Source organism: Aedes albopictus, chromosome 2 (assembly GCF_035046485.1).
Source record: "Aedes albopictus strain Foshan chromosome 2, AalbF5, whole genome shotgun sequence".
NCBI classification, from domain to species: Eukaryota; Metazoa; Arthropoda; class Insecta; order Diptera; family Culicidae; genus Aedes; species Aedes albopictus.
Genome location: NC_085137.1, coordinates 148,957,208 through 148,978,123, shown reverse-complemented (window position 1 = coordinate 148,978,123; position 20,916 = coordinate 148,957,208). Strand labels below are relative to the sequence as shown.

Genomic DNA, 20,916 nt, shown 5'->3' with positions numbered 1-20,916 from the left:
ATTCCATGAAAAAATAAACAGTAATGTGTTTACAAGAACATCATAACACATCTTTGCTCATAACTTGCCAGTTGAATCAATGAATCACATAAACCCTACAATCTCCTATTCTGAAAAGTTTCCCCTATCACAGTGGAAACTTTTCGCTCGGAACCGAGTGAGAGAGAACAACACCATCTCCGCACATGATTTTGACCGTTCCGTTTTGCCATCGCAGTTCTGGTGACCCAGCTGATATAACATCATCGGAAAACAGTCAAAACATTCCCCGCATATTCTATACACAACACGACGGCGGCAGTGACGACGACCAAAGACTGGGTGCAGCAGTGTGCGCGACCCATCCAAGTAGTGCTCTCTTCGCCGCGTCGCGTCGTCGTCAATAGGGCACTGCACTGTTTTGATTTTGTATGGAATTTTGACGTTTCGTGGCCTTGTTGTTTAGAAAATTTCTGTAAGAGTGAAAGAGAAGGAGATAATTTCATGCACTGCCCTATGGGACCGATAGGCCTACTGTGGTGGTATTGTGGCTCGTTCGTTTAAAGTGTGACGTTCTGCACAGTTCGACCAACAGAAACAGTACGATAGAGTGTCAGAGAGTTTGATTGACTGGCCTGACTGACTAGACTAACCGACTGATAGTGGGCAGCAGCTTCTAAGCAATGAGTGCGAATATTAGTGACGACGAGGAGCCCAAGATGTCTAGATTGTTAAAGTTAGCTCAAAAGTTTAACTGTTTTTACCTGAATGGTAAGTATACGCGAACCAAGAAAGAAATTATGTACCTGCAAAAAAAGCCTTGCAAATATCATCCCATCCTTCGAGTGAGAGCGAATGCGATTGCATAAAATCGATAGCGATGTGGGGCCAGATGGCAAAACTTTGGGTCAACAACATCCCACCACTCAAGTGTGAATTCTGATGTAATTGGAGAGGTGTTTGATCCCGAGGTGTTTGGAATGGAATTTTCACCCTATCGAAGTAGGCCCTCGAACGAGCAAACCAATATTTTCCGAAGGTGACCATCTTGATTTCAAAAGAGAAAAAAATCGGTTTATCCTTGAATACTATTTCGCATTAACGCCCCTCGGCAACATGACATTTCATGCTCTCTAACTTGCGTCATGTGTGGAGTTGTGCTTCTATATATGTAGATTATTCATGGAAATTTGTTTTGTACGATGACGAATATTTGGTCACCATAGACCTTGAACCCCTTTCTGTCCTGAGACCGACCGTTCTACGTAGGTACAGTCACTTAGGCAACCCTCGCCGCAGTTACGAGTAGGTTTAAAAACGGCGCCTACTCTACCATTTCGCGAATTATTTATTTTTAGTAATGTTGTTTATTTATGATTGCGTCCACCCGTGTTCATGCAAAATATACCTATTTGTTGGTAAATAAGTGGCTAGCTGACTTCAAAAGCAAGCCTCGGTCTCAACGTAACGAAAGATGAGATCGTAAAACAATCAAAGCTACTCGCAGAATACATGAGGTATGTTGATGGATATTTGAATACGATAATTGTTGTGCAGAAACTTCGACCTACATGTGTGCATTTGAATCGATATTGAAAAAAAGAAAACAACCATAGCAACCGCAATCTTATCTTGTGCGATGTAGTACGCCTACTTGAATTGGAACCCACTCAGTTTCAAAGTTTTTGTACCTCGTACCCACCCCATGGGCGAGCACATGCAAAGTCACGCATCTTTATGACTTTGATCCACACTCTATCGGGAGATATTTGTGCAAAAACAACAAATGCAAAACCTGTTTGTTTCGATTTTTTGTTAATTCATTGCATCATTTTTTGTTATCGTTTTTTTTTTGGCAGGCCTAGCGAAGGGCGAATGTAGACCGTTCGTCATCGATGGACAGCAGGTTGGACTGATTAGTCAGAATGTGATGGAACAATTGTTCCGGTATCCGGAGGTGTTCTGCATCAAAGATGCCGAACAGGGCAAGCAGGTAAGCAGATTTTTATTTATTAGACTCTTTCACGATACACTGAAACTATGGCACTGCAATAAGGGAGAAGGCGAGGGAAAACAAAGTCAAAATTATGGAGACGCATGGTTGGTTTTGTATGTGCAGGGGGTGGCCGAAATGTTTGGGATAGACAACTTTTTTTCTCCAAAAGTTCAAAACGTAACTATAACTTTTCATAGAGTACATAAAAAATTCTCAAATTTTGACTGTTTACCTACTCTATGTGCATCATTAGTGCAATTTCGAGCTCGATTGGTTAATCTTTCGCGAAGCGTTTTTGAACTGTCATATCCCCGAATTAAAAGTTGTGAAATTCTTGAATTAGAAGTTTTTGATTATTCCAAATCCATCATTACAGGTTCATGGATCTTTAACAAATAAAATTAATAGGAATTTCTAGTAGTAGCCGTATCAAAACAAAGGAGCCACCGTACAAGGGCTTTAACATTTTGAAAGCATTCAAAGAATTCCTCCAGGGATTCTTTCAAGAATTCCTACAGGAATTCCTCCAAGGGATTCCTCTAGAAATTCCTTCAGGGATTGCTCTAGCAATTCCTCCAGGGATTCCTTCAGGAATTTCTCAGTGGATTCCTTCAGGAATTACTCAATAATTCACCTGTGATTCCTCCAGAAGTTCTCCAGGGATGCCTCCAAGAATTCCTCCAGGGATTCCTCCAGGAATTCCTTCAGGGATTCCTCTAGGAATTCCTCAAGAAAATGACCTGGGATTCCTCCAGAAATTCTGCAGGGAATCCTTCATGAGTTCTTTACGATATTCCTCCAGAAAAGAAATTCACCTGGCATTCCTCCAGAATTTCTTCAGGGATTCTTCCAGAAATTACTTCCTCCACGAATTCCTTAAGAAATTCACCAGGCATTCCTCCAGAAGGTCTCCAGGGATGCCTTCAGGAATTCTTCCAGGGATTTCTTCAGGAATTCCTCCAGGAATTTCTCAAATAATTCCCCCAGGAATTTTCCTAGAAATTTCTCCAGGAATCCTCTCAGTAATTTCCTCAGGGATTCCTTCAGAAATTCCTCCAGAGATATCTTCAGAGATTTCTCCAGGAATTCCATCAGGGATTCCTCCAGAAATTAGTTCAGGGATTCCTCTAGGAATTCCTTCAGAGATTCCTCCAGGAATTCTATCAAGAATTCTTCCAGGAATTCCTTCAGGGATTCCTCCAGAAATTCCTTCAGAGATTCCTTCAGGAATTTCACTAGGGATTCCTTCAGGAATTCCTCCAGGAATTACTTCTAGAATTCCTCCAGGAATTCCTTCAGGGATTCCTCCTGGAGTTCCTTCAAGGATTCCTTCAGGAATTCCTACAGGGATTCCTTTAGGACTTATTCCAGGAATTCTTCAAAAATTCAGCTGGGATTCCTCCAGAAGGTCTCCACTCCAGGGATCCTTCCAGGCATTTCTCCAGGAATTCCTCCAGGGATTCCTTCAGGGATTCCTCCAGAAATTAGTTCAGGGATTTCTCTAGGAATTTTATCGGGGATTCCTCCAGGAATTCCTCAGGGATTCCGGCAGGAATTCCTTTAGGAATTCCTTCAGGAATCCCTTCAGAGATTCCTGCAGGAATTTCTCTAGGAATTTCTTCAGGAATTCCTACAAGGATTACTTCAGGAATTTCCCCAGGAATTTGTCAAGAAATCTCTCCAGGAATTCTTTCAGAAATTCCTACAGGGATTCCTCCAGGTATTCCTTCAGGAGTTCCTTCAGGGATTTCTTCAGGAATTCCTTAAAAAATTCCTTCAGGGATTCGTCCAGGAATTCCTACAGAAATTCCTTCAGGGATTCCTTCAGAGATTCCAACTGGAATTCTTCCAGGGATTCCTTCGGGAATTTCTGTAAGGATTCCTTCAGGAATTTCTCTAGGAATTTCCCCAGGAATTCCTCAAGAAATTCCCTCAGGAATTCCTCAAGAAATTCCCCCAGGAATTTGTCTAGGAATTCCCCCAGGAATTTGTCTAGGAATTTCTCCAGGAATTCTTTTAGAAATTCCCTGGGATGCCTCCAGAAGTTCTCCAGGGATTCTTTCAGGCATTTTTCCAGGGATGCCTCTAGGAATTCCTCCAGGGACTCCTCAAGAATTTCTCCAGAGATTCCTCAAAAATTTCTCCAAGGATGCCTACAGGAATTCTTTCAGGAATTTCTTCAGGAATTTTTCCAGAGATTCCTTCAGGGATTCCTCCAGGAAATCCTCTAGAAATTCCATCAGGAATTTCTCTAGGAATTTCTCCAGGGATGTCGTACAGGAATTCCACAAGGGATTCCTTTAGAGATTTCTCCAGGAATTCCTCCAGGGATTCTTCCAGACATTCCTTTAGGGATTCGTCCAGACAGTCCATCAGGAATTCCTTCAGAAATTCCTTCAGGAATTTCTCTAGGGATTCCATCAGGAATTCCTACAGGGATTCCTTCAAGAATTCCTCCAGGCATTCCTTCAGGAATTTCTCCAGGAACTTGTCTAGTAATTTCTCTAGGAATTCTTTCAGAAATTCCCTCAGGAATTCTTCAGATATTCCTCCAGGAATTCCTTCAGGGATTTCTTCAGGGACTCCTTCAGGGATTCCTCCAGGGACCAGAGGTTCTCCAGAGATTCCAGGGACCAGAAGTTCTCCAGAGATTCCTCCTCCAGGAATCTCTCCAGGAATTCCCCAACAAATTCTCCAGGGAATCTTTCAGGAGTTCTTTTAGAAGTTCCTCCAGGAAAAAAAATTCACCTGGCATTCTTCCAGAATTTCTACAAGGATTCCTCCAGGGATTACTTCAGGAATTCCTTCAGCAAAAACTGGGACAATTGGGCGTAGAACGGTAGTCCAGGGGAGTGTAGAATTAGCATCTAAAGTTAAAATACACATAAATAAAAACTAAAAAAAAGGTAGTCCAGGAATTCCTTCAGGGATTCTTCAGGGACTCCTTCAGTGATATCTCCAGGAATTCCTCAAGGATGCCCTGACGAAATTCCTGAAGAAATCCCTGAAGAAATTTCTCCAGGGATTCCTCTAGGAATTCCTCTAAGCTAAGGATTCCTCCAGGAATTCCTTCAGAGATTCCTCCAGCAATTCCATCAGAGATTCCTCCAGAAATTCCTTCAGAGATTCCTCCAGAAATTAAATCAGGAATTTCTCCAGAAATTCCTTCGTGGATTCCTCCAGAAATTCCTTCAGGGATTCCTCCAGGAATGCCTTTAGGGATTCCTCCAGGATTTCCTTTAGGGATTCCTCCAGGATTTCCTTTAGGGATTCCTCCAGGAATTCCTTCAGAGATTCCTTCAGGAATTTCTCTAGGAAATACCTTTGCAGGAAATGTATGAGTTTTCCCTGAAACCAGAGAAGCAACCTACACAGCAGTTTGGATTAGGACGTCACGTTAGGAAGAAGAACAAGAAGGAATCATTTGAAATCCAGAAGTTATGGCATAAAAGCACCAGTTTTCAGGAATTCCTTTAGGAAAAACTGGGACAATCGGGCGTAGAACGGCAGTCCAGGAATTCCTTCAGGGATTCTTCTGGGATTTCTTCAGGGACTCCTTCAGGGATTCCTCCAGGAATTCCTCAAGAAAATGACCAGAAGTTCTCCAGGAAAGAAATTCACCTGGCATTCTTCCAGAATTTCTTCAGGGATTCCTCCAGGGATTACTTCAGGAAAAACTTCGGCAATCCTCCAGGAATTCCTTCAGGGACTCCTCCAGGAATTATTTTAGGGATTCCTCCAGGAGTTCCTTCAGGGATTCCTCCAGGAATTCCTTCAGGGATTTCTCTGGGAATTCCTTCAGGGATTCCTCCAGGAATTCCTTCAGGGATTCCACCAGGACTTCCTTCAAGGATTCCGCCAGGAATTCCTTCAGGGATTCCTCCAGGGATTACTTCAGGAAAAACTTCGGCAATCCTCCAGGAATTCCTTCAGGGACTCCTCCAGGAATTCTTTTAGGGATTCCTCCAGGAATTCCTTCAGGGATTCCTCCAGGAATTCCTTCAGGGATTTCTCTAGGAATTCCTTCAGGAATTCCTCCAGGAATTCCTTCAGGGATTCCACCAGGACTTCCTTCAAGGATTCCGCCAGGAATTCCTTCAGGGATTCCTCCAGGAATTCCTTCAGGGATTCCTCCAGGAATTCCTTCAGGGATTCCTCCTGGAATTCCTTCAGGGATTCCTCCAGGAATTCCTTCAGGGATTCCTTCAGGAATTGCTTCAGGGATTCCTCCAGGAATTCCTTCAGGGATTCCTCCAGGAATTCCTTCAAGGATTCCGCCAGGAATTCCTTCAGGGATTCCTCCAGGAATTCCTTCAGGGATTCATCCAGGAATTCCTTCAGGGATTCCTCCAGGAATTCCTTCAGGGATTCCTCCAGGAATTCCTTCAGGGATTCCTCCAGGAATTCCTTCAGGGATTCCTCCAGGAATTCCTTCAGGGATTCCTCCAGGAATTCCTTCAGGGATTCCTCCAGGAATTCCTTCAGGGATTCCTCCAGGAATTCCTTCAGGGATTCCTCCAGGAATTCCTTCAGGGATTCCTCCAGGAATTCCTTCAGGGATTCCTCCAGGAATTCCTTCAGGGATTCCTCCAGGAATTCCTTCAGGGATTCCTCCAGGAATTCCTTCAGGGATTCCTCCAGGAATTCCTTCAGGGATTCCTCCAGGAATTCCTTCAGGGATTCCTCCAGGAATTCCTTCAGGGATTCCTCCAGGAATTCCTTCAGGGATTTCTCCAGGAATTCCTTCAGGGATTCCTCCAGGAATGCCTTCAGGGATTCCTCCAGGAATTCCTTCAGGGATTCCTCCAGGAATTCCTTCAGGGATTCCTCCAGGAATTCCTTCAGGGATTCCTCCAGGAATTCCTTCAGGGATTCCTCCAGGAATTCCTTCAGGGATTCCTCCAGGAATTCCTTCAGGGATTCCTCCAGGAATTCCTTCAGGGATTCCTCTAGGAATTCCTTCAGGGATTCCTCTAGGAATTCCTTCAGGGATTCCTCCAGTAATTCCTTCAGGGATTCCTCCAGGAATTCCTTCAGGGATTCCCCCAGGAATTCTTTCAGAGATTCCTGCAGAAATTCCTTCAGGGATTCCTCCAGGAATTCCTTCAGGGATTCCTCCAGAATTCCTTCAGAGATTCCCCCAGGAATTCCTTCAGAGATTCCTCCTGGAATTCCTTCAGAGATTCCTCCAGGCATTCCTTCAGGGATTCCTCCAGGAATTCCTTCAGGGATTCCTCCAGCAATTCCTTCGGGGATTCCTCCAGGAATGCCTTCAGGGATTCCTCCAGGAATGCCTTCAGGGATTCTTCCAGGAATTCCTTCAGGGATTCCTCCAGGAATTCCTTCAGAGATTCCTCCAGGAATTCCATCAGGGATTCCTCCAGTAATTCCTTCAGGGATTCCTCCAGGAATGCCTTCAGGGATTCCTCCAGGAATTCTTTCAGGGATTCCTGCAGAAATTCTTTCAGGGATTCCTGCAGAAATTCCTTCAGAGATTCCTCCTGGAATTCCTTCAGAGATTCCTCCAGGAATTCCTTCAGGGATTCCTCCAGGAATTCCTTCAGGGATTCCTCCAGGAATTCCTTCAGGGATTCCTCCAGGAATGCCTTCAGGGATTCCTCCAGGAATTCCTTGAGGGATTCCTCCAGGAATTCCTCCAGGAATTCCTCAAGAAAATGACCTGGGATTCCTCCAGAAGTTCTCCAGGGATTCCTGTAGGGATTCTTCCAGGAATTCCTCTAGGAATTCCTTCAGCGATTCCTACAGGAATTCCTTCAGCGATTCCTACAGAAATTCCTTCAGGGATTCCTACAGGAATTCCTTCAGGGATTCCTACAGGAATTCCATCAGGGATTCCTACAGGAATTCCTTCAGGGATTCTTCCAGGAAATCCTTTAGGGATTCCTTTCGATATTCATCCAGGAATTTTTTCAGGGATTCCTTTATGGATTCCTTCAGGAATTCCTCAGCGATTCCGCCAGGAATTCCTTCAGGGATTCCTCCAGAAATTCCTTCAGGAATTTCTCTAGGAAATACCTTTGCAGGAAATGTTTGAGTTTTCCCTGAAACCAGAGAAGCACCCTCTACAGCAGTCAGGATTAGGACGTCACGTTAGGAAGAAGAACAAGAAGCAATCATTTAAAATCTAAAAAAAATATAGGGTAGAAGCACCAGTTTTTGGCCAGTCGAGCGTTTTGGCCATAGTGCGTTATTCAGCCTGTTGCGTTCTAAATCAGCATAAATTTATTTGTTACTACTAGATTCAAATATTATGATGATAAAAGCTGTGAAAACTATAAATTTTGATGAAAAAAAAAGAATAATTCTCCTTAAAAAATCAGCTGTTATATGTCTATTTTGACCAGAAGCACCCAGGTATTTGTACACTCCCATAAGAAATACACGTGATTGGTCAAAATAGAAACCAAAGCTGAGAAGATGGCCAAAACTGACGCAGTTCTTCCATTTTGCCCAGTGCCACTATTGATACAAAAATCAAAAATTAACTTGATTTCTTCATTTTTCCTACAAAATAAACATTGATACCTTTCATTTGACACATTGGTAGTTTCCATAGGATATTTTCATAGAAAATGATTTTCCTTGGACTGGCCAAAACCGGTGCAGGTATCCTACAGTGAATTGAGTTACATATAATAATACAGATAGAAGACGAAAATACACTTAGACAAACATATATATTTGCCTCATAATTCATGGTGCGCATCAGAAGTTATTACGTTACGTGTGCGACGACAATCAGAAGCATGACACGTCGACGCCATAATCAAATTTGCTGATAAGTCAATGGATTGGCCTCCAAGAACACACCCAAGCTCATTAAACTCAAGAGATAACATTAACCGGGTTTCCCATCCTATTCCACACAGAACATCGTCGAGCTGAATCCTGCGTTTCGCGATTACACCGAACGTTCCGAGCAGGTTGACCGGGTACTCAAGGAATTCCGCTCCCAGGGCCTATTCGTAGCGTTGAAGGGATGGCGCAACGAGTGCTACGAAGTGCGTGGCTTCACCGGATCGCTCATGAAGATGGAACGATCGGCCACGTCGCTGTTCGGAGTGCGTAACTATGGCGTAACGATCAACGGGTACATCCAGCACCCCTCGAAGGGCCTCTGCATCTGGTTGCAGCAGCGGGCCGACACCAAGCAGACATGGCCCGGCAAGTGGGACAACATGGTCAGCGGCGGGTTATCCGTTGGCTACGGCATTCACGAAACGGCCGTCAAGGAAGCCGCCGAGGAGGCATCCGTACCGGAGCGTTTGCTGAAGAACCTGATTTCCGCCGGGTGCGTGTCGTGCTTCTTCGAGAGCGAACGGGGCCTGTTTCCGAACACGGAGTTCGTGTTCGATCTGGAACTGCCGGAAGATTTCGTGCCTGAGAACAGCGACGGAGAGGTGCAAGACTTTGAGCTGCTGTCGGCCAACGAGTGCCTGGAGAGGTTATACTCGCCCGAGTTCAAGACCACCAGCTGCCCGGTGGTAGTTGACTTCATGATTCGCCACGGAATTATCACGCCGGAGAATGGTAAGTTTAGCAGTAGCCCGATCTCAAACTGGCACAAGAATAAGTTATTTCGTAGAACGCAGTTGCAAAGAAACTACAATTCAAATGGCAGTCACCGTAGAAAGCTTTCGTCAGGAATTGATCAAGAAGTTTCTTGAGCGATTGCTTTTGAACACGAAACTAGGCTACACTGGCCTCCTTTTAGGTCTTCTATGCGACGCTGCGACCTACTTTATGCACACCGCGATTTCTCGATTTCTTTCGAACAATGGCATTAAAGGGTGAGTTGTTATTTATTGTGCCACCGGTGCCACCCTACCTTCAACTGATTTGCAAATGATCTACAGAAATGAATCCAAATTATTGTGGATGATTAGAGCATTGTAGAATCTTGTCACATATGTATAAAAATGAAATAAAATTGAGATAAGATAGCAGAGAAATTGCGTTGGGCGTAAAGTCAGTGGCAGCGTATTATTGGAGACCTGACTGTTGAAACAATCAACATTACCTAAATGAAATTCCCTTGTATTCAAAGCAGAGGGGTGAGGTGAGGTTTAAAAAGGGTTTGCGGGAAAGAGGCGAAGTTCAAATTGGAGCGGAAGGGAGTCTAAAGGCTTTTATATAACTCCCTTAAGTGAAGGTCATCGGATCTCCCCAAAACTCATTTAAACGATTTAAAAATCCCATGAGGCCTCGTAGACTTTTCTTGAACTCTACTGAAACCCCCTGAAGCCTTCTGAAATCCACTAAAATGCCTTGAAATATTTCAGAGAACCCCCTGGGATCCCATAGACTTCTCTTAAATTCTACTAAAGCATCCTGGACTCCTCAGAAATCCACTGAAAGACCTTGAAACTCCTTGAAATTCAGTGAAACTTGAAACGCATTAAAACGCCTTGAAACTCCTTAGAAAATTCTGACACTGTATATGAATAAGCATACCGTATACGACTGTATTACGGATAAGTTAAGCTCTCACCCCTTGAAACTCACCTAAACATATTAAAACTCAGAAAACTCCCATGAGACCCCGTAAACTTTCCCTAAACTCTGCTAAAATCCTCAGAAACAACCTGAAGCCCTCTGAAATGCCCTGAAAATCTCTTGAATCAAATGAAATCGTTCAAAAACTCAGTCAGAAAAATATCATAAGATACCCCCTGAACCCCCTGAAGCCTACTGAAATCCGCTAATACGTTTTGAAACACCTCAGAGAACTTCCTGGGATCCCATAGACTCCCATAGACTTTAACTCTACTGAAGCCTCCTGAACTCCTCTGAACCCCACTAAAACGCCATGAAACTCTCTGAAGTTCAGCAAAACGACTTGAAACCTTTCAGGAAACCTCTGAGGCCACCATAGACATGGCCTTCAACCCTATTGAAATCCCTTGAATCCTTTCAGAACCTCTTGAAACGCATTGAAATACTTGAAACATCTTGAACATCCTCAGAAAATTCTCTGAGACTGTATCCGAATAAGTATACATACAATGTACGACTGTATTACGAATAAGTTTTGAGCTCACCCCCTGAAACTCACCTGAACGTCTTAAAACTTCCTAGAAACCATCCATGATACTCCATAAACTTCCCTGAAACTGTATTGAATACCCCTGGAAACGTCTGATACCCACTGAAATGCCCTGAAAATCTCTTAAATCTAATAAAACGCCAAAAAACTCCGTCAGAACACTCTTATGAGAAGCCTTCTAAACCGGTGTCAGGCCATTCGGCCGAAGGTCATTAGGCCGAAGGCCATTCGGCCGAAGGTCATTAGGCCGAATGGTCATTAGGCCGAATGGTCATTAGGCCGAATGGTCATCAGGCCGAATGGCCATTGGGTCTTCTTCTTGCCGTTACGTCCCCACTGAGACAAAGCCTGCTTCTCAGCTTAGTGTTCGATGAACACTTCCACAGTTATTAACTGAGAGCTTCCTCTGCAAATGACCATTTTGCATGTGTGTATCGTGTGACAGGCACGTTATTGATGCTGAATCTACTGATATTTAACCCATGAATTTTTCCTTCTTTTAAATATAGGCTGTTCTTTCTAGTATCATTGCTAAAATAGTTTTTGGCGCTGAAACTGCTGATATTCAATTCATAAATTTTTCCTTCTTTAAAACATAGGCTATTCTTTCTAGTTTCATTGTTAAACTAGTTTTTGGCAAAAATTGTTGGAAAAGGTAAAAACAACGGCTAACTTTCAATTCGTCCTGATGAGTATTCGGCCTAATGACCATTCGGCCTAATGACCATTCGGCCTAATGACCATTCGGCCTAATGACCATTCGGCCTAATGACCATTCGGCCTAATGGCCTTCGGCCTAATGACCTTCGGCCTAATGACCTTCGGCCTAATGACCCAGCATCTTCTAAACCTCCTAATGCCCACTGAAATCCACTAAAATACCTTGAAATATCCCCTGGGATCCCATAGACTTCCCTTAAACTCTACACACTTTGAAAAAATCACCGACTTCGGTAATATTTTACCGAAATCTCAACCTTTACGTTTTGTTTACCGGAAAAATTCGGTAAAGCTGGCAACATTTACCGAGTTTCGTTAGAGTTTGACAGATAAGCGATAACATTTTAACAAAATTTTGTGTTTTAACAAAATATCGGTAAAAATCCATTAGCAAACGCTCAGCAGTTGAGATTTCGGTAAAAAATACCGAACGCGATTAGCTGTGTACTGAAGCCGTCTGAACTCCAATGAAAATCATTAAAACGCCTTCAAACTCCCTGAAATCCAATGAGATGACATGAAACCCCTAAGAAATCTCGTGAGGCCACCGTAGATTTGGCCATGAACTATATTGAAGCCCCCTGATTTTTTTGGAGCATCTTGAAACGCATAATAACGCTTTGAAACTCCCCAGACTCCCATAGATTTTCCTTAAACTTCAGTGAAGCTTCTTGAGAACCTCTGGAATGTTTCGAAACGCCGTGAAATCTTTCAGAAAACCGTCAGGAGACCTCCAGCTACCCGAAAACTCCCTGGAATGTCATGAAACACCTGGGAACTTTTCTGAATTCTTTCTGAAGCACTTGTCAAAGCCATTGAGCCTCTGAAATCGCTCATAACGCTTGGACACCCCTATGAAACCTTCTGAAGCTCCAAAAGTTCCCTTGAACCCTTTTGAAACCCTGCTGGGCATTCCTTTAAATTTTCGTTATTAAAATTAGGAAACCTTCAAATATTTATAGGAGGTATACGACTGGGAGGAAATGTTGAACTATTGTGGCTTTCTCATTCTAAGAGCATTGAAACGGCTTGTTTGGCATAGCCCGACGTTTTGGTCCCGTGTATTGGACCTTTTTCAAGTCAACTGTCTCTCGTTATTTATTGTATTGGGATTCTTCCAGGCATTGTTTTGGCATTCCAGTAAAAATTTCTCCGGGATTCATCACAAGATTCCTCCAAGGATTCAACACGACACTCATATTGGGATTTTTTCTGGAGTTCTTCCCAGGATTCCTCACGAGATTTCTTCTGGGATTCTTTTCAAATTTTCTTTCTGAATTCTTTTAAGGACCTTTTTTCGAAATTTCTACCGAGGGCTTTCTCCAGACTCTAGAGTCCAGAGTACCTCTCGGGATTCCTACAGGGATTCTTCAGTAAATCTTCCCTCCTGAGATTCTTTCAGGGTTATCTCCAGAGATTCCTTCCAAGATTCCTCGTCTGATTCTTTTCCCGAATTTCTTCATGGATTTTTTGAAGTTCTTCCAAGGGTTTGATCCCGAGTTTCCTCCAAGCAGAACTCTCCGGATTCTCCTGGTATTTCCCCCAGGTTTCCTCAATGGAACCCTTCTGGGATTGCTCCAAAAATGTATTCTTACCAGAATTTCTTCCGGGACTCTTCCAGGATTTTTTCTCACGGGATTACTCACCCAAATACTCAAGGGATTCCTTGAAGTATTTTTTTCTTGAATATTACAAAGAGTTTCGTCAGTAATTCCTATCGGGATTTATTCAAAGATTCCCCAGAAATTTCTCCTGGAACTCGTTTCGGAAATTTCTTCCAGAATTTTCGAAATTTTTTTTTCCGATTTTTTTTTATGATGCCCTCTAAGACTTTTCTACTTGTACTTCTCGGAATTCTCTAGGGATTCTGCCCGGATTTTTCCATACCATAACAAGGGATCAGTGATTCTTCTCGATATTCTTTCACGATTTTCTCCTGGGATGTTAATCTTGTGATGCCTCTCGGAGTTTCCCCGTCTATTTTTTTTTATTTCTTCGCGGAATATTACAAGTTTAATTTTTGTGTTGCGTGTTTTATTCTAACCTGTTAATATTTCGCTTAGTGAAATTCACATTTGTAGTGCTCTGGAGTAATGGAGCATCATGAGATTGATGGCCTACTTTCAGGTCATATAACTAGAAGATATATGAATCGCCCCCTAACAAGGATATTAAAACTAACAATGCCCCTTAAGATTAAAAATTCCTAGAAAAAACTCAAGCAATGAAAGCAACTAACGCTGCGAACAAAAGGTAACCCGCCAGAAAAAAAAATACGATTACAGGATTGATTGTTGGGCCAACCACAATGAGTAAACCTCGTCATTCTGGGTTCGGAAATTGTTATCCTCTAGGGTAACAGGGCAAAATATATGTTCTGTGTTGTATGTGTCAAAATGTAATATCCTATTCTATTACACATTTGTAATGTTCCACTACAAGTTGTTTCATTCCTAATATGCATTTGCAGTGCTTCATGTTTTTTCGTAATAGGAATTCCTTGGAATTTCTCCAGGGGATACTCTTGGAAATTTCCAGTAATTTTTCCCGGGTTTCGTCAATGGAACACTTCCGGGATTCCTCCAAAAATTCATCCCTGGATTCCTTCTCGAATTGTTTGTTGTTGTATATTTTGGAATTCCTCTAGCGGTATCTATCAGAATTTTGTTTAATACTACCGGGATCCATCCAAGATTTATACAAGGCTTCCACCCGGATTCCTCTGGGATTCCTCCAGAGATTTTTTTTATTCATGAGTTCATGAGTTCATAAGTTTCTTCGTGGATTTTTTTCGGAATTTCTTCCGGTCACCTTCAGACGTACCTCTCCGGATTCTCCAGGGATTCTTCCCAGCATTTCTCAGTAGAATCCTTCCAAAAATTAATCCCGAAATTCCTGCCCGGATTTCTTCCGGAATGCCTTCAAGGGTTTGTTTTTTTTCGGTATTCCTTCAGGGGTTTCTACCAGGATTAGCAACGAGATTACTCTAGGGATGCTTTCCGCGATATTTCTTCCTGGATTCCTTCTGAGTTTCTTTCTGCTGGGATTCCTCACGGAATTTTCTTCCCAGATTCCTTCATTTTTTTTTTTTTTGAAAATCCACCGAGGATTACTCCACAGATTCCAATAGTAGTACAGCTCAGGATTCTACAAGGTTTACTCCCGGGATTCCTCAATGAAGTTCTTCTTGAATTCCTCCAAAAACTTTCCCAGAGTCCTTCTCGAATTTCTTCCGATATTCCTCCAGGGATGTAGTTATTTTGAAAATCACGGTATTTCTCACTGGATACCTCCAGGGATTATTTATGGACTTTTATTTCTGAAATAACACTTGAGATTTTACAGAAATGTAACTTGTTCTGTGGCTTAGTTGGTAAAAGCGCCGGACTAGCGATAACGGAGTCGTGGGTTCGAATCCCACCAAAACAAGTGGTATTTTTTCACAAATTTATCTCTCAATTTGTCAATTAAACACACACTGTGTCTTCGAAAAAGTTTGAGTTTTTTCGTTCTTTTAGGGAGTTTTCCTGGGTTTCTTCCAGATTTCACTCCTGTCGGAATTTTCTTTCTGGATACCTCCCGGAATTCATGAAGCAGTACCTCTCATGATTTCTCATGGGATTACTGTAGAACTTCATTCAGCGACTTTTGCTGGGATACACCAAGAAATTTTGGCCATTGATTCTTCCAGAGATTCCTCCCGGATTCTTCCCGAAATTTCTCCAAAGGTCTCTTCTGAAATTCCTTTAGGCATTTCCATCCTAGATTCTTTAATGTCACTTTTTTGGAATTGTACCAAGGAATTCTACCAAGATTACTCCAAAAAAAATCTCTTGGGATTCTCCGCAAGGATTACTCAATGGTCCAGCCTGGATTCTTCCAAAAATTGATTCATCGAATTTCTTCCGGCTTTCTGAATTCCTTCATGGGTTTCTACCAAGATTCACCACGAGATTGCTGCAATTCCTGATTACTGCATGGATTCCGTCACAGGGATTTTTTTTCTGGAATAGGGATTTCATCAGTGATTCCTCTCAAAATTCTTAGTTTCCACCCGGAATTTTCTTCCTTCCTCGGAATCTATCCTTCTAGGATTTTTCTCGGAATTCCTCCCTGGGTTCCTCAACGGCATTCTTCCGAGATTTCTCAATGGTTTTTGAATTCGGAATTTCTCTAGTTTCTTTGAAATTCTTTCCAGAATGTTTACTCGCTAGATTCCTCCAGGACAATCTTAGGCAACTTTTCTTGGAATATAGCGAGGGGTTTAGTCCGTGATTCCATCCGAGATTCATCCAAGAATTGCTCTAGGGATTCTTTCAGGGTTATCTTTGGATTTACCACAGACAAACGGACGTAACTCTCTGATAATTATCATCGTACACAGCAGAAAAATATGAAAGTTAAACAGCATGTAAATTGAAGGTCAACTGCAATTTGCAGCAGAAAAATGTAAATCACCAACATTTGACGTCAGCCGAGCATCCCGCTGCTGGTCAGACGGCTTGTTTACAGATTTTAAAGCATATTCGCTTTAAATTTACATGCATCTGCTATAAATCATGCCAGCCACTCTCCGTCATCAGCTCAACGAACGGCTGCTCGCAGCTGTGGCGGTTTCCCCGTTGTCTCTCAGTACTCTCTGCAGCAGCCGGAGCATGTCGGGAATGCGTGCATTAGGGAACGTCCATAAATTACGTCACGCTTTTAGGAGGGAGGGGGTTCAGTAAAGTGTGACAATCTATACAAAAATTTCAGAGCTCTTATACAAAAAGTGTGACATAGGGGGGAGGGGGGGGGCATGAAAATGGGCAATTTTAGCGTGACGTAATTTATGGACGCTCCCTTATGGTAGAAACAGTTTAACTTTGACTGTCTGCTCTTCAACAAGCTGAAATAGCCTAGAGAGATCGGGCGTGCTACTCACACCCCAGGGATCAGAGTTCAATTCTCGCTCGGAGCTCAATTTTTCTTTATATTTTCTAACAGATATCTACAATGTAATTTTAAGATCGCACAAAAGATTCCATCATATATGACGGGGTCCTTTTGTTACATTCGATCTGTCATAATTTTACAGGTTTTTTTCGACCTGTGTATCATTTGAATCGAAAAATGTTTGAAGTGTTACGTCTGTTTGTCTGTGGATTTACTTTATTCTGGCTTGCAGTCTTAACAAGTTGGCCTACGATTGTATTATCTTGGCTTACACGTTTCGATCCCAATTTGGATCTTCTTCAGGGATCTAATTTTATTTGACATACAGACAGAGACATAGAACATTAGTTATCAATAGTGGTTTTAGATTTAACATAAACTTACAAAGTATTATTCGTAGCTGGGAGATAAAAAACATAGGACAGTGAAGGTGTATAAATAGTAGTACTAGATTACTAAACCGTAAGTTTAAAGTAGGACGCAAACCACTTAGTTTGACACTTAAAACAAACGCTTTTCATAGGACCTTGCAACAACGAAACATAGACAACACTACAGGCTGAATGTTTTTGGACAGCTACGAATAGTTCTTTGTAAGTTTATATTATATGTAAAACCACTATTGATAATCAATGTTCTGTGTCTTTGTATGTCAAATAAAATTAGATCCCTGAAGAAGAAAATTGGGATTGAAACGTTGGAGCCAAGATAATACATTCGTAGGCCAACTTATCAAGACTACAAGCCAGAATAAAGTAAATCTAAAGTACTCATCTCTCGTCAGGGATTCTTTTCAAAATTCTTCTGGATTTCTCCTGGGATTCTCATAAGAATTTTCTTCCCAAATTCCTTCATAGAACTTTCTTCCAGAATCTTTCCAAGGATTTCTCCAGAGATTTATCCACAAAGATCTTTCGGGATTCTCCCAGGAATCTTCAATAGAATACTTCCCAGATATCTATGAAGATTCTTTCTGAGATTGCTCCAGAGGTTTCTCCCGGAATTTATCTCGGATTTTCTCTTTATGGATTTTTTTCCTCAATTTCTTCTAAAATTTCCTTTAGACATACCTCTCGGGATTTTTTCAGGGATACTCAAAGGATTCCTTAAAGGGATTCCTCAAGGAATAAAATCCTTCCGTGATTTGTTTTTTTTTTTCGATTCGAAATTCCTCCCAGCAATAACCAGAGAGCTCCATTGATTTCTACCGAATCCTCTTTAGATTCTTCTGGGGGTTCCTTTTCGGTATTCTTTTAAGGATTGCTCGCGGACTTCCCAGCAGAAAGCCCCAAAGGAATGCCAGGAAAAATCAATGAATGAACGCTGGAGTAATTCCCGAAAGAAGCTCAAGGGGATTTCTGAAAGAACCCTGGAGAAATCTCTGAAAGAATCCCAGAAGGAATCCCAGTAGAAATCTAGGAAGAAATCCCGAAAGGAATCCAAAATTTCGAAAAGATTCCTGAAAAAAAATTAAAAGAATTTTATAATAACGATTTTCTGTAGTAACCTGGGGAGATATCCCAGATAGAATACTGTGCGAAATTCCTAAAGGGTCGGGAGGAATATCTGAAAGAATGCCGGAAGGGATCCCATGAGAAATCTTGGGAAAAATTAGTGAAGGAATCACGGAAAGAATCGTTAAAAGAATCTTGGGAGGAATCTAAAGGAACCCCGAGAAGAATCATTGAAAGGGAGAGGTCCTAATGAAGAAATTCTGGGAGAAATTCTTGAAGTAATTCCGGATGAAATCTTTAAAAGGTGTCCGGAAAAAATCTCTGAAGTTATGCCGGCAGAATTGCCTGAAGAAATCCCTAAAAATCTGGAAGTAATCCCTGGAGGAATCTCAAAAGAAGTCGTTTTGAATACGCTTTAAGAATTCCTGAAACGATTCTAAGAGAAATCAATGTTGATGTCTCGGAAGGGAATCATAGAAAAATCTCGAGAGAAATTCCAGGAAAAATATCGAAAAGAATCCCTGAAGGAATTCCGGAAGGAGTCTCCTGGAAAAATATTCTAGAGAATCCCTGGTGTAATCTCTAGTAGAACCCCTAATAGAATAATTTAAAGAATCTGGGAAGGAATCCCGAAAAAATATTGAAAAGTTCTAGGAGGAATCTCCATAGGTATCTCTAAATTAGTTTTGGTAGGAATACCTAAAATATTGTCAGAATTCACTTCAAAAGTACTGACGTATGAATACGCCGCTGGGCGGATATGGATTAAGTGGGAAAGGAAAAAGTCGTTTTCAACTTGTAAGTGTGCATTATTATTACTTCAAAGTTAATTAGGCGTTAACTACATGGCGACCGTAGTGTATGCTATGCTCGCACTGATTTTACATTATCCTAACGCGAACACTAATTGTTGTAATGAAATCTAATGAGTAAATTTTTGCCATATTTCTTACAGAGAAAAACTTCACTCAAGTCGTTGAGCTCCTGCACGTTCCACTACAATCGCTCTACACCTATCGATCGCCACCACAGACAAACGGCCTCACCAATAGCAACGGATTCAAGAACGGTCGCATCTAATACCGTTCGTCTCTCGCATGCATCACAAGCAAAAACAAAAATGGGAAAATACGATACAGACCCCCAGAAAAGTTACACACATCTATGATGAAATTATATCCTGACACGAATAGATGCAGGTTTTTACGGAAATTGATTGCAGTTAGGCTATTTACATAAAAATTATTATATATTAATAGGTACTCTTACATACATATTACGCTACGTAGGTGTTCTTGTCTTGTCGTTTTATAAAACAAACAAATCAATCTGCTTAATCTATATAATCATTATATATTGCTCTATCTATACCCTAGTAGTAGCGCCTATCGAAGCAAAACAAAAAAAAATCAATTGAATCTTGCAAGCTACAATCCTTAACACATCGATTTGTTTCGATCCGTTCCGAGAGCGAGAGTTGTTAATCTTGTTCTCGCTCCTCACACTCCTGTAAGACAAACAACAACAACAGCAGCAGCAGCAGCAGAAGAGACGTTTTTATGTATGTAGACTCTAGATAAATGTAGATTCTGTTTTCAAATTTACCCTATTTACAAACTGTTTAGCGCTCTTTGAACAAATTTGCAATTGATAATTCCAAGCTCCGTACTAGTGTGACATTTGCGGTTTTATTATGGCTCAACACACCTTTAAAGCCTTGATAAAACCAGGAATGTTACATGTATAAGAACGTATCATCGAAATACTTAGGCAATTTGTGAGAAACGTTACAAAAACAAAAACGATGAATCACGCGAACGTATTATCTTGTTCCTTGTAAACTCCCTTTTTCTGCTCTATGAGAACTGTTTACTCAATTTAGGTGAAAGCGTGATTGAGAATCGCCATCCAAAGTATACACAACTTTATCTTTTAGGTATATATTTATTAAGCTTGGTAGTATGATTGTAAGAAGAGATTTTATAGTTTGAGATAACGTGCGAGTGTACGAACACTCGGGTTTGATTGTTGATAAGAAAAAGAAGCAGTGCTTGGAAAGCAAAGTTTAAAAACAAATTTTATTTATTTATTTATTTACAACATATCGTCGCCGGTGGAATGAGACTAAACAAGGTAACGAAACGGGAGAGAACATTCTCATTCCCATTGGGTATTTATTACGAGAGTACGAGAACGTTAGCGACCTAAACAAGATGTGTTCCATATTGTTTATATTTTTATTTGTCTGTATCAGCACCACATAGCACCGTTTTCCAGAAAAGAAAAACAACAACAATGGATATCATTGCAATTACAATGGAAATAGCACGACATACATACCTACTGTTTGTAATAATTATCGTTTTCTGGTGAATAGGCTCCCACGCCGCCTCCCACACGTGTTGAAATGATTTTTACCAGAAATATACTAGGCATGTTCTTCAACAGAACGTAGAAAGGAGATGTTTTTGATCCGAAATTCGTCATATACATCAATCGCTAAGCCATCATTGTTTGCTTTTTTGCAACCTAACATCCATAGAAATATCATGTTTGTTTTCTTTAAATGCGAGAGTAGATCATACGACTAAGAGAATTGAATACTACGCTACCAAGCATTGCATTACTGAAGAGCGTAGAGTATAACCATCGTATTTTATATGATACCGAAAGAGATGGCAGAAATTCTATCCTATGGTATTGTAAGCAGTTGTGTAATTTACAAACCTTTTCTTGCAGAATCTGCAGAGTTGTCTCAAGATATT

General features: G+C 41.4%; 1 protein-coding gene across 1 annotated transcript; it reads left to right on the top strand.

The window, feature by feature from the left end:
• Positions 1-501: 501 nt before the first annotated feature.
• Positions 502-20,601, top strand: LOC109428736 (uncharacterized). The gene is made up of 4 exons (XM_019704566.3): positions 502-750; positions 1,839-1,972; positions 8,866-9,526; positions 19,107-20,601. The coding sequence occupies exons 1-4, from the start codon at positions 663-665 to the stop codon at positions 19,229-19,231; spliced, it is 1,008 nt and encodes a 335-aa protein (XP_019560111.1). The 5' UTR covers positions 502-662; the 3' UTR covers positions 19,232-20,601.
• Positions 20,602-20,916: the final 315 nt, after the last annotated feature.